This window comes from Acartia tonsa, chromosome 5 (assembly GCF_053477335.1).
Source record: "Acartia tonsa isolate MP-2025a chromosome 5, ASM5347733v1, whole genome shotgun sequence".
Lineage (NCBI taxonomy): Eukaryota > Metazoa > Arthropoda > Copepoda > Calanoida > Acartiidae > Acartia > Acartia tonsa.
In genome coordinates, this window is record NC_137264.1 from 38,274,346 (window position 1) to 38,289,599 (window position 15,254).

At 32.7% G+C, this 15,254-nt stretch overlaps 2 protein-coding genes across 4 annotated transcripts in view; both read left to right on the forward strand.

Moving 5' to 3' along the window:
* LOC145319447 (uncharacterized) overlaps positions 1–15,254 on the forward strand; it is a 95,079-nt gene that overhangs the window by 29,669 nt on the left and 50,156 nt on the right. The gene's annotated exons all lie outside the window — the stretch shown is intronic.
* The window catches only part of LOC145319446 (uncharacterized), a 50,915-nt gene that overhangs the window by 10,621 nt on the left and 25,040 nt on the right, over positions 1–15,254 (forward strand). The window contains exons 3-7 of one of the 2 annotated variants that reach the window (XM_080161579.1): positions 6,416–6,523; positions 7,873–8,189; positions 13,664–13,965; positions 14,444–14,526; positions 14,885–15,126. In XM_080161579.1, coding sequence (XP_080017705.1) covers positions 6,416–6,523; positions 7,873–8,189; positions 13,664–13,965; positions 14,444–14,526; positions 14,885–15,126 — 1,052 coding nt within the window. The remainder of the gene's footprint in view (positions 1–6,415; positions 6,524–7,872; positions 8,190–13,663; positions 13,966–14,443; positions 14,527–14,884; positions 15,127–15,254) is intronic. The other variant, XM_080161580.1, reaches the window with a different exon arrangement.

Here is a 15,254-nt window from a genome sequence, read left to right on the forward strand (position 1 = left end):
CATTAAACTTTCTGGACTTGCGTAATAAGCAGTCTAATGTACCCTCCCTCCCTGATTTTAAGTACTTTGACAATAGATAGCTAAAATAGATGGAAGAAATAAGTTTAACTTCTAAAGCCCCTGTTATTTAGGAATCGTAGCTTCTTTCTAGACTTTGCAAGTGCTTTAATATAAGAAATTATGCTTAGCTTTTAAATAAGATAGACTCATGTATATTTCAGTGAATGATAAACCAACGGGAATGATAATTGCCTACAAATTGATGTACATCTCCCCAATGATAATACACACAATTGCCCATATTGTAGATTATTACTAGTAGTTGAAACGTTTGAACATTAAACGTAATGAACCAACCAACCAACCAAAATTCAATACATGTCACAAAAGTTGTTAAGCCAACAAATATAACGATATTATAAAACTTTGGAGACTTGTGCAATAAACATATCCCCCCCCCCTCCCTGGCTATTTAAAATAAATGGGGTAATGGGCTGATTATTATAAAAGTCCTCAAAGTTTTGCAATAATGTTTTCTTGTTCGTTGGCCTAACAACTTTGGAACTTTCATTGAAATATGGTTGGTTGGCTCTTAAATTTAGTGTTTATACGTTTCCACCAATGATTATAATCTTCAAATGGTGTAATCTTGTGTATCGCTATTAGTTAAGTACATAAATTTATCGGCCGTTGTCTTATGCCTGAGATAGATGTCTAATTTATTATTTCATCTTTTGTATTGGCCAAAAAATTTCACGGTTAGTTACTAGCAAGTATCAAGCTTCTCATGGCCATCTGAGCCCTCAAGAAATTTCATTTATTATTATTAACATGTCCGTACGAATCTGCAAAAAAAGATATTTTAAAATTCCTGAGAGGAAGGGGACATTGGGCTGTTTATTACACTAGTTCCCAAAGTCTTATAATATCGCTTTCCTTTTCGTTTGTTTGACATCCTTGAGGACCTTCATTGAATTTGGATTGGTTGGTTCATTTAGTTACAATTTAGTGTCCAAACATTTCAACCACTAATAGTAATCTACACAAGAGGTAAATTGGTGTATTCGTCATTGGGGATGTACATCAATTATCTTATCCCTTCAAGTAGGGCTCCGAATCAGATCAATTTCTGCAGGATAATAACTGGTTTTCATCCATACTGAAAAATCGTACATAGCATCGAGTTACAGATAATCTTCCGAAAATATTAAAATAAAAATCATAAAATTAATACCAGTTTTCGTTCTTTTGACCCCTCGGGGATAAAAAAAAACGTTTAAAAGTTTTTCATTTTAATGTCCGCGGAAAGGTGTACTCTATACGATGCGATAAATAACTATTCTTCGTGAATATTTTTTGTAGCTTATTTCTTTCAATTAAAAAATGATTTGCTAGTTTAAATAAACATATTTTGTTTAATAGAAGTAAAATGATAAATCTAATAGACAACTTATTGTTATATTTTACAATTAGATTTTTTGCCTGGATTCAATTAAAATCGAGAATTTATCTTAATTGTGATACATTTGGTACCCAAAGTTTTATATAAGCTTGCGCTCACATTCGTTGGCTCAAAAACATTGGGTACTTTTATTAAATCAAGATTAGTTGCTTAAAATTTGCATTGTCCAAACTTGTCAACCAATAATTTTCATCTGCATAAGTAATAATATTGTTTATCATCATTAGGGATGTAAATTATTTTACTGTATATTGTCTTATCCCTTAAGATCTCTGAAAAGTGCTTCTTTCTAAAAAAGAGACTTTAACGAAAAAGTAAGAAGTCATCGTAATTCAAACAATTTCCTTATTTTTGTTCTTTTAATGTAATTTCTCGTATTCATTCGAATCCGGTGGATAGGAACCGGTTCTCATCCATACGAAAAAACTATGTCTAGCATCGTATTTTATCCAGCTTTCTACGAATATAAAAATGTACAATTATAAGATTAAAACCAGTTTTTTAGCCGCTGCCTTCGGCACCTCGGGGCTAAAAAAACTAGTTTTAATCTTATAATTGTACATTCTATATCCGCAGAAAGCCGTTTATAATACGATGCGAGAAATAACTATTCTCATCCAATGTAGGTCATCCATCCATCATGAAGGATACAGTAACTACGCAGTAACCATGGATATCCAATGGGGGGGGGGGGGGTAAAGAGGTGATTATCCCAGAAATTTTAAAATTTGAATTGAAAAAATGAAAAAGCTTTGATGCACTTGAAAGTAACTACGCAGTTTAGTAGTAAATCTAAATTTTAGGTTCTAGGTTTTTTCCTACATCTAGAGTTGGACGTTACTTTTTATTAATACAGGCATGTTAGCATTGTCCTATCGATTTCAAACTTACCAGAGAGGCAGTATATATGTATATTTTTAATAAAAAAAATTCTTTATGACATAATATGAAACAAATTATCCTTTTTTAATTGAGTTTTTAGTTATTCATCTCTAGGCTGATTGGACATAATTCTTTAATTTATTCCTAAGTATGTCCATATTTAGAATTCTGTAACTAATTTTGAAAAAGATACATATATACAGAATTTGAGATTTCTTAACAATATTAAATGTTTTGTGATTTATTGAGCTTTGCTCTTTAAGAAGTCGACATCCTTGTTTTTTTAAGCTTTGTTTTTTTTATAATTGTGGTTGGTCCGTCCGTAAAAGTTAGCTATTTTCGTTAATTTATACATAGTTCTATCAATTTCAAAGTATACCCTATAATAGTATCCTGTATTCAAGCAATTTTGTTTCAACATCTACATCTATATTCAGCTTATTCAGTTCGGACACTCTACAAGTTCGTTTGTCCTACCCTTTCAGAGCTTCGCTACTTATGGATGTTGTCATACTTGTTTTAAAGATAATTTCTCATCTATTGTTTTGGTAAAGTATTTCCTCTGCCAATTTATAATAATACAATTGCAAAATTTAAAGAAATCCACAGAAAGAAACTTATTTCCGCATTTCTTTAAAACAAGGATGATAACATCCATAAAAGCGAAGCTCTGAAATGTTAGGACAAACGAACATTAACACTTGTATAGTGTCAGAACTGAAAAATTAGAATATAAATGTATAAGAGAGAAAACAAAATGGAAAGTGATTTTTTTGATAAACTACTTAAATAGAGGATATTGTTTAAGGACACACTTCTATTTTTAGGACTTGCTTATAACGTTGAAATTAATTGTCCTAGGAATCAGAATGCCAAAAATCAGATCATTCGAATAATTTCATCCTCATAAATATTTAATGTTAAAAATAGTTAAAAATCAACATGTTTAAAATGGACGTACGGACATTTTGGTAACAATTATAGAGTTGCTACGCTTTATAATTCGAACCTAACTATAACAGGAATCACCATGCAAAGATTAAAAACGATAGGACAATTCTAACATGCATAAATTAACGAAAAGAGCCACTGTTACGGACTGACGGACCAACTCTAATTATAGAAAAGCTTTGCTTTTAACAAGAACAATTATTCCATTTCTTGCGCAGCACAAATAAACTTACAGCCTTTTATAGATGGGTTTATACCAAGAGAATTGAAAATTGTTTAGGTTTACTGTGATAATAAAATGCCTAAATTTGACAGATTGTATCAATAAATCACTAAATACGACATCCTTTAATCTAAAGTAGTAAGGATTTATGATATCTTTATCAAAGTGTCGCTAACCATCGAAAGGATTGAGTTCCCCATTATAGGAAAGATTCACATAGGTCCTGGGATAGTTTTAGGCTATTTTTCTATCCCCTCTCTTCCCCTAGATGTTTCGGGGGAAGTAACAAGTCGTTTAATTAGCAATTACCATTGTAAAAACCTTTGAATTTAAATATGTTTTTTACCCATATGTTTAAGTAGGTATGAGTTTTGTGTGTGTGTGTGTGTGTGAGTGCGTGATTTTGTGTGTGTAAAGAAATTAGGAATGATATTTTCGTGAGTGTGTCGTTGAGAAAAATATTTTTGTAAAAAATCAGAAATAAAGGAATAGTTATTTATCGCACCGCTTTTTGCGGATATAAAGATGAAAAATTATAAGATTCGAGCCAATTTTGTAAGCCCCGATGGGCCGGAGGCCTGGGATAACAAAACTGGTATTAGTTTTTATGATTTTTATTTTAATTATCGTGAAAAATCGTATATATAATACGATGCTATACAACTATTTTTCAATATAGCTGAGAACAGGTTCTCATCCATCGGATATTAATCGTTTCGAAGCCATACTGGAAATTCTAAAAGACTTTTTTTGGGTATGTATTTAAAAAAATCATTATTTATTTGTCTTTTTATTCTCGAAATAATTTGACAGAGTCACTTCCTAATAATTTATCAACAGGCCTCGTTAGCTATAATACATTATAACATGGATATAGGGTTAGGCCAATAAAGAATTATCAAAACACATCCCTCCGTTAAGAACCTTTTTTGTCTGCTAGCAAATTGCTTTCTGCTCTTTTGTAGCGTCTTAGCTGTGTTAATATTCCCGATGCTATTGTTTGATTTTCAAAGACCCAATTGAAAGTCTGCACAGGGTCCTCGGTTATTAAACCCCTATCCCCTCTAGTGTTTTACTCTAATAAAAACTCAATAGCCACTAAATCGATTGTGTTATTAATCTTAGGAGATCTTCATTTAGTCCTGGGATAGTTTTAGGCCTTTTTTTAGAATCCATAGATGCTAGAGGCGCTGACGAGAGTACAAATTTAATAAATTGATGTACATCCCCAATGATGATACCCAACAGTCACAAAGCACCCCTTCTGTAGATTACAATTAGTCTGGACACTCAACTTAACAATCCAACCAATCAAAATTAATAAAAGTACTCAAAGCTGTTAAGTAAACCAATAAGAAAACATTATTATAAAACTTTGGGGACCAGTGCAATAAACAGCCCAATGTCTCCTCCCTCCCTGATTTAAATTACTGAATAAATTTCCCCATCCCTAGGTATTACTTAATGTTAATATCCTAGCATCTGCCCTTAGATTTCCTCATTGCAATTTTTATAATTTTTATCTCCGGGTTAGAAAATAATTACAAATTTACATAAAATAAAAATTAACCACAAATTTCCAGTTTGGCTTCGAAACCCATTGATAACCGCTGGATTAAAACTGGTACTCAGCCATTCCGAAAAATCATGTATTGCATCGTATTACAGACAATTCTCCACGAACATTAAAGTAATTAGTAATAAAATTAATACCAGTTTTGTTAGACCTGGCACTAATTATAAAGTACCTCTGTTATTAATAATGTAATAATTATGAAACAGTAAGTGTGTAATGTCTTGATATTACATTGATATATAACATAATTAGGAAAGAGACCCTCATAGGTTTTTATTTATCATTAGCAGTAGCACAGCTGGCGGTTTCCCTAAGTGTGCATAGACGAGCAAAGAAAACTCTTAACCTTATTTTGGAATACATTGAAAAAAAGAGGGTGGGTAGTTTTTTTGCGTTCGGTTATGGTTAGTGATATTGAGTACTGAAGGCCCGGAAGGGCATGCGCATCGCAGGTATCAGCCCTGCAAGGTTAGGGTATCCGGGGGTGTTAGTCTTACATCTTCTTGACTTGCTAAGGAAATATTTTTGTGCTACAATAGTGTCCTTTTACGGCATTACCGCGTGAAGCAATCTCTGTAATTTTTCTTAAGGAAATTAGCATGGATAAATGGATTGGAAAATGTTAGATTATAATAATTTATTCAATTATTCTGAGCAGGTGTAGATTATGATATTCAATTATTCAGTTATTAAGTTTTAAACAAAATTTATCGTATCATACAGGATTTTTGGAACCATTTTAAACATTTTAAGAAAGCCTTACATTGCCCACAGGATGGTTCTAGGCTTCTAAATTTAAGCATTTGAATTGATTTAGGCTATTTTTCTTCCCCCCCCCCCACCCCCATGATGCTAAGGATGGAGGGAACGGTCCAATTTAACTTTTATTGATCTATCCCTCTAACCATGTGAACTAATTGATAACTAATCAATTGATTTTGAAATTAATACATCCACCATACATTACACAATACAATCAATTTCAAAACAATGGTTAATTTTTAAAAGATATTAAGAACATTTCATGCTTAATTACAATTTTTAATTTTAATCTTATTTAATTTTTAGAACCTTTTCTATTTAAAAATAACTCATAATAAAACAATTATGAAACACAAAATTACGACTTCTGTAGATTAGAATTAGAGGTTGAAATGTTTGAACACTCAACTCAAAGAATCGTCCAATTAAATTCACCAAAGTTGTTAAGCTAACGAATATGAAAACGTTATTACAAAACGTTGGGGACTAGGGTAAAAATCAGCCAATCTCTCTCTTGTCTTGGAGGGTTTTAATTTGATAGAACTATTCTTTTGTTTAGGAAATGAGAGATCCTCTGATCAGTTATGGGAGCAGATGAGTGATATAGAAAAATTAAACAGACTCAAAGATCTCCAACGAAGAATATTTTTTGAAATTCAAAATAAAGGTAATATTGTAATTAAGGGTTGGTTGTCTGTTGGATGTTACTTAACATTGGATGTCCACTAGTAGTATTGCATTTAAATTACAAGCAGAGGATGCCCTTGGGTCCTCTAGATGATCACTCCATATTGTAAACAACTGAGCAGCGAAGTTTATTTTTAATTCACTTTGTCAGTCAGTCAGAACGTAAAGCTATGAGGGGATTTTATTTTTCTCGGCAGCTACATGAATATTTCAGTAAAGATTCCTATGACCAGTGGACATAAGCATTGATTTTTTTTTGTCCGTATGTCTGTCGTTCATGCTTCAAAGAACATCAAAACTTATATTTCCATTTAATTTTTTCTCATATTATCCAGGGAGTAAGGGAGGGGACAATGGGCAATTAATTCAATTTAAGAGTTTTCACTGAAAAGCAATGGAAACCAGATTTATCAAAAAAAAATTGACTAAAATTGTAAAAGGATCATGGTAATATAATTGAGAACAAAATTAGTTCTAAGAAAAAATTCATTTACTAGAAAATTAAATTACCAGTACATCACAATGTAGTAAACATTCTGTAATTAATCACTAGAAAAATCACTCTTATAACTTCGTCAACCCATCTCATATATTTTTAACTGCCACATAAATTCAAGGGGTTCTTAGATCGTTTAATACATAAATATCACAGTAGAGTTTCTATACATGAAATGACATTTTCTTGGGAAAAAATATTTGTTAAAACCAGTCATCTAAGGACAAATTTTTCTGTCTGCTATATTCAAAACTAACTTAGCTAGTTAACAGGGCATTGATGCGCTAGTACCCAAAATCAGTCAGAAACTGCTGAATTCTTGCACATTCCCTTTAAGCCAGTACCCAAAGTCTAAGACTCCTAAAAATTAAATATTCGATCCATTGTCCCCTCCCTTACTCCCTGCATATCATCTCCTTCTTTTTCTCGACAACTGAGCATCTGCTCTATAAAACACTTTGAGTGTTTGTCCATATTTATATATCTCTAAAATGTTTGTCTATGATACAATGGCACTTTTATAGGTAGAGGGATAAAGTAACTCAAAAATCAGCCATGTGACGTCACAAAAATTGTGAAAGAAAACCCCTAAAGAAGAGATGGATTTTCACTCATTTTTATGACGTCACATGGCTGATTTTTGACACACTTTGTCCCTCTACTTTTTATGGGACTTCTTGCAACAAAAACAAATTTTCATTTTTCAAAATCTAACCTAAAACTGTTGTTCTCTGTTCAAATTAAGCATTTACATATATTGACAGTATCGTGATCGAAGCTTTTACAAAATTTGTTTTTTTGCGGACAGTTCTTTAAAATTCCTATATGTTTAGGAGGTGGTAACGGAGGAGGGAACGGCTACGGCGCTCCCGCCGCCAAACCGTCCTACAATGCACCCGCCCCATCCTACAACGCGCCTGCCCCTTCATACAACCCGCCGGCCCCAAAACCCTCGTACAACCCACCCGCCCCCAAGCCGTCCTACAATGCACCCGCACCCAAGCCAACCTACAACGCGCCCGCCCCTAAACCGTCGTACAACGCGAAGCCGTCATATAACGCTAAACCGTCGTATAACGGCGGCGGAGGAACAAAAGTGCTGGAGATACCCTTGCCGGATATACCCATCCCAAATCCTCTGGACTTTAAGGTAAAATATTTTGGATTCATCTATAATACAAAGTAGAACGATGTCTGTCTGTCTGTCTGTTTGTTTGTAACGAAAGATCTTGTTAACTGCTTAACCGATCAGGTTCTCCTTTACAGAGTAGCTTCTCATTGGTAATTGAAAGGTTTATAACCATTTTTGGGGAGGGTACCACCACCCTTCCAAGAGAAATCACCCCTAGAAAAAATCAACCCCCTAAAATAATTTTAAATTTTATTTTTAACTAAATTTTAAAACATTCTCCCCCCTTAAACTTTTTTTTACTTTTTTCTTTTTAAATCTTAAACATATCATATAAACCAGGTAAGTTTTATATGTCTGAAGCTTTCGATTTTAATAACTAATAAACTGATAGAGTTCTTTATTATTGGGAAGCTTTAGTTAGGTCGCTGGATGGTTTTAGGCTATTTTATTTTTAGAATCAAGCTTTTGGATGGTTTTGAGCTTTTTTCTGCCCTTTTTAAATTAATCCCCTTTTTTAGGCACTATAAAGAGCTCCTAGGATATGAACTCTCACCCCATTTTTTACAAGCAAAACAAGGGCCATATTTGACATTATTTGTGGAAATATTATTTATTATTGTCCATTATCCAATCTCATCTGTAAAATAGAATTTACACTTCCTTCATGAAATCCATCATATTTTTAGAAGCGAATGCTACTCTACAATTTACTTTGTAAGTCCGTCAGTCCGTCCCTAGCGCTATGGGAGGAATGTGGTTTGCTCAGCTGCTATTGTAGATAGGCGGCTAAATTTTTTGGTGTAGAATCCCAATATCAATTAACATGAAGTGCTTAGTTTACTTTGTCTTCCAGTCTGTCGGTCATTCATAAAAAGACATTAAAAATATTTTTTTCAGAAAGGTTTCGTGATTTCTATGAATTATTGCATATTTATCAACTGACCATCTTCTCTATAATTAATTTTGTCTGTTTGTCCTCCATGAATTTTTAGTTCTTTGCTACTTTTGGATGTTATCATCCTTGTTTCTTTTAGAAATAGTCACAAATAATATATATAAAACCAGATATCTAAAAGGATTAGACAATGGCCGATAAATTGATGTAAATCCCCAATGATGATACACGAAATTACCCTTTACAAAGTAAAATTATTGTACGGTTACAGGGATCTAAAGGGATAAGACAATGACTGGTAAATTGATGTACATCCCCAATTTTGATACACAAAATTACCCCTCCTCTAGATTACAATTAGTGGTTGAATTGTCTGGACAATGAACTTAATGAACCAACCAATTACACTTCAAAGCAAGTCCCCAAAGTTATTGAGCAACGAATAAGAAAATGTTATTAGAAAACTTTGGGGACTACCACTTTCAATTTTACTTATAAAAATAAAAGGTTTTAAAAAATGCTTGGGGGTTGTTTTCCTCCAAACCCTCCCAAGAAATAGGTTTAAACCTTCTCTAAATTTTTAGAGCCAGGAAAGTAAAGCTTAAATGCGGCCCACAATCCCTGCTAATCAACCACTTCCAAACTAATTATCTTAAGAGAGAGAAAATATTTTCAACGTCCCAACTATATAAAAATATAATTTATAAAGAGGCGGTTTTTTTTATAAATAATTTTACAGTTAGCAGACTTATCAAAACATATTAGGTTTTAATTTTAAAATAAATGTTTGCAATTACTTTAAATTAATTAAATAACAGCAAATAGATTTATTTCAATTTAATCGCAAAAATATTTTTTTGGCAATTTTGATCGACCAAGTAAAGTTTGTATTAAATAGTTATTTCTCGCATCGTATTATAAACAGTTTTCTACGAATATAAAAATGTACAATCAAGATTAAAAACAGTTTTTTTCAGGGCAAAAAAACCTGGTTTTAATCTTATAATTGTACATTTCATATTCGCGGAAAACTGTTTATAATACGCTGCCAGAAACAACTATTACAGGGCGGTAGATTAAACTTTAAATAAAAATAAACACTATTTTTCATTCGTTGGCTTAAAATAACTTAAGACTAATGAAAGGTTGAATGAAGCACTATCAAAACTTTTGCTACTTTAATTATATTTCGATTATCATAATTGAGGTTGTCCATCAATTTCTTGCCAATTGTCTTATCCCTTCAGATCCCTGAACTTAATTTTGTTTGAAATTACCTTTAGCAATTTTTTACTAGAATCATATTTTCGTTTCTTAGTCTGTTCTGTATGTATGCTAGTCATATTTTTTAAAAGAGGGAGAAGATATTGGGCTGTTTATTACACTATTCCCCAAAGTTTTATAATAACGTTTTCCTATCGTTTGTTTAACAACTTTAAATTTTGATTGGTTGGTTCAATAAGTAGAGTGGATAAACAGTTCAAACAATAATGGTAATCGACAGAAAAGATAATTTTATGAATCATCATTGGGGATATACATTAATTTGTCGCTTGTCTTATCCCTTTAGATCCCTGACTATTTTCTGTATTTACTTTTTATTTGATCTTTGCATAGTATTCTGTCAAATTTATGTTAAAAATAAAATATGAACTGTTAAAACTTCGTAAACAGTTATCAGGTTTTATTATTAATGCAATTCGTCAGATGATACACTACATTTGTTTTAAGTTTACATTCATAGTTTTTGTATATATATATATATATCTAAGTAATCGTTTGTTTTGTATGTAGCTTAAGATTTCAATAACTACATAACTGATTGAGTTTTTCTTTACAAGAAAGCTTCACATAAGTCCTGGGATGGTTTTAGGCTGTTTTAAAATTAATTCTTGGGATTATTTTAGACTATTTTTTTTACCTATTATCCAACCCTTTTAGATACAGAGCCCTCTAGATGGTAGGGGCGCAGTCGCAATCTATAATACAAAGTAGAACGATGTCTGTGTGTCTGTTTGTACCCCCCCCCCCCCAACAAATTTTTTTTCTTCTTAAAACTAAAATTTAAATAATGTGGTCGACTTACCCCCCCCCCCTATGAAAAAAAAATTCCTCCCCCCCCCCAAAGAAAATTTTTTTTTAGATTTATTTTTTAAAATCTAAATTAAGAAAAATTGGTTTGATCAAACCTCTAGAGGCAAAGCCCCTAGAGGCTAGGGGCGAAGCCGCTAGTATTTTAATAAAGCAGAATAGGAGGGGGAAAGTTTGTACGTATATAAAGTATATTCTAACGAAATGATCATAAAGAAATGTTTAAAATGTGTTCTTTAAAAGTACAAGAAAAAGACAATAAAATTTGTTTTTGTTTTGACGCCTAGCTTCAACAGAAATCACAGGCAGAAAAATTTAAATTGTCATCAAGGTTGTCTCAAGCAAATTTTTTATTCATTTTACTTACATTTGTACTTAATTTCGAAAAAATATTAGTTCCAAAGTTGACGCTATGCTAATATTTAAATGTTCTCCTATTTCCAAAAATATGGTTATTTAATATAATTTACCTTTTTAAGGCATTTTTTTTACTTTTAACGTCTGTCCGTCCATTTGGACTCTCTTATCTTTAATTTCTCATGTTAAAATTGTCCCATCGATTTAAACCTTGAAATGATGATACTTGTAGCAGTAAAGTACATTTCATAATGAGAATAACTTTTTAAATGATTACCAAAACATCCGCATGTCCTTTCTAAACATAATGATAATTTATTAGCCTTTTAAATTTATATTTTATTACACGATATAATTATCCAATTCATGTGTTTACTGGAATACTAATTCCTAGAACAACAAGGGATAATGTTATCTCTATAATCAAGTCCTAAAAATGAAACTATGTCCTTAAGCAATTTTCCAACAAATTTACTTACAAGTTTGTTTTGACTTTAACATTTGTATTCTGTTTATTCAGTTCTGACACTCTACAAGTGTTAATGTTCATTTGTCCTTCCCTTTAAGAGCTTCACTTTTATTGCTGTTGTCATCTTTGTTTATTTTATCCTTAATGATATTTTTAAATAAAGCACAGCACGCATTGTTAAGTATTATAATTATAAAGTATATACACGAATAACTTGAGATTTTCTCAGGGAAGAAGTTATTAATAAGATGTGGCTTCTTCACGAATATAGGGATAGGAAAACAAAAGAACTAGACCCTCTGAAAAAAAATATATTAACATTTCAAGCTAATAAAAGATACATTTTATTTTTTCCTCATGGGATAGACGATATTTTTTTTTAAATTTTCTGTCCCTCCATTCCGTTGAAATTTAAAGAAAATTATACGAATTATGATAACTGTTGTAATATTTATTGATAAAATGCAAAAGTACCGTGGCTACCATTTAGCCTAATCAAAACAGTATGGATTTTAAGCCTTGACTATTTTATGTATTTTGTTTTTGTTTATTGTCCTTCAGGGAAAAGGGAATGCTATTCTGAAAAACAATTCTAAAGGAAAATTTCCCAACAACCCCCTTCCCCTTTTCCTCCCCTTCTTATCCACCCCTCTTCAGTTACATGAAAAAAAACAAGATATATCCCCCACCTTACCTCCAAAGGTTTCGTGATTTTTTTCGTAGAATTGATTATTAGAATAGCTAGGCCTGGTTGTCCTTAAGTATAGGCCATTTATAGGGACGGACATTTAAAGCAACAAGATTGACAACATCCATTATTAGTGAAGCTAACATGAATATGAAACCTAAAAACCGACAGACCAATAGGTGGATTGCTATAGTAGATGCTTATTATCCATAGAAATATTTTCACAAAATTTATAATATCTATTTTGAATAGCAGCCAAGAAAATCAAATTTATATGATATATCATAAATTCCCTCTCCACTACATCTTTGAAGCAGATGCTTTTTTGCAAATTTAAAGACATACCGACAGACATTTACATTCATAAAGTTGCTTCGCTATATTTAGTTATTGATTGAAATGTTAAATACATGTTACTTGCAAAGTGCATCATTGTTAAGTTTTAATAACTTTAAAATGGCATGAGAATTTTAGAAATATATGGTAAGCAAATTGTCAGGGATCTAAAGGAATAAGACAATGATGGTCAATAATTTTATGTAAGTCCGCAGTGATAATACACAAAATTACTCATTTTGTAGATTACAATTAATGGTTGAAATATGTGGATACTCAACTTAATGAACAATCCAATAATATTTCGATGAAAGTCCAAAAGTTGTTAAGCCAACGAATAGGAAAACATTAAATTATAAAACTTTCGAAACTATTGTAGTTAACAGCCCAATGTCCGCTCCCTCCCTTACATAAACTATAATCTTGCTAACAACTGCAAACTTTATTTGTGGTTCAGATACGAAAGGAGGGAAGCCATAAAAAAAAACAGTTTATATCTTCATAGTGCCAGATAAGCTACTTTAGGGCAGGTTAGGATAGGTTATATCAAGTAATGAGTAACCCAGCAGGGGTTAGAATAGCCATACATAAACACAAGCACCTGGAGGAAAGGCATCAAAAAAGCTTATATTATGAATAAATATTTTTTACTTTAGGCTGGCGTAATCAGATCGAAGGGCAGAATAGCGTCAGGATTGCTGCACACGAAGGCTGGCCTGCTGCGGGCTGGTGCCAACTTCCTGGTGGGTAAGGCCAACACTCTGGACAACCTGGCAGAAACTATACCTGGCATCGGGGCTAACTTTATCAACGGGATGAAGGCGATGATGGGCGAGGGTGGTGGCGGTTATGGTGCCCCACCCGCGCCTGGTTATGGGGCCCCACCACCGGCAAGTGGGTATAATCCACCGCCGAACCAACAGCAGTTGCCGCAAGGCCCGCCTGCAACCACCATTAGGCAAAAAAATAACTTTATTAACATACTTTTAATATTGTAGCCCTTATACAATTAGGGTATGCTAAAATATCCGCGTATGTTTCTTAAAAATTATAATATGACTTCACTTATTTGTTTGATGACCAGGATTTAAAAAATCTTTTATTATAAATTTGGGGTAAATACCTACGTTATTTAAAACTAGTGTCTACGCCCCTAGAGACCTCTTGAGACACTTAAGATATGAGGTGTGGGTGAAGTTTTGTTTAAGTTTTAAAAAGGAAATTGAAAGAAAATTAATTTTTTGGGGGTTGATGTCTTTTTGTTTGAAGGGTTGAAATATCCTCCCCCAAAATAGTTATAAGCCTTCTCTGGACATTTAAGAATCTTCGCTGTCAAGGAGAACCATATCGGTTCAGCAGTTAGCGAGATCCTTCGTTACAGAGAAAAATAAAGGATTCAATTTAAAATGAACTTGTTAATATTGTTTTGATGAAAGTAGGCCGAACTATAATGGAAATAATAATGGTGGAAACAATTTCAACTCTGTGCCAGCACCTTCATTCAATAACAACAATAACTTAGGAATATAGATGTAGTTTGATTTGCCATAGTTTCTTACAGTTTGAACCTAAGACTCCTGGAGTATGAGAGCACCTCGTTAATACCAAACTCTCGCCGATTTTGAGTATGGCTGTAGTTTTTTTACCGGTAATTTTCCATGATTACTCCATCTTTAATATGAAATAAATTGAAAAGTTGTTATATTGGGACCCCCCCCCACACTCTGTTTTTTTTATTTTTTTAAAACAAAAATAAGGATGGGCACCTTTCTCGCTGGAATATGTTAGTCGATATTCATTTTAGATAGACACTATTAAGAGCTTTGTACTAAATCCGAATTAACTCCACTTATAAAATACATCTAAAATATGATAAATAGGCACAGCATTTTCCAACAGCAACAGCCAGTCGTTCTCGAGCAACAACGCTGTTGCCCCAGTCTCAACATACACAACTGGCAACAACAACAATAATTTTGGCAACAACTTCGTGTCCTCCAACAACAACAATGGAAATAATTTTGTCTCGAGTTCGAATGTCGGGGGTGGAAATAGTTTTAGTGGCAGCAGTGGAAATAGTTTTAGCCCGTCTAATCCTGATTCCTATGGCAATCCCACGGTAGGTATTTTATGTTTGTTTTACATGTCTTAGCTTTCTTCGGAACCTTAGAAAAGGTCCTTCTTGGAACAGCGTATCGTGTCCAATAAAAACTGACGTCATACAATACAAATGACCAATGATAGGCC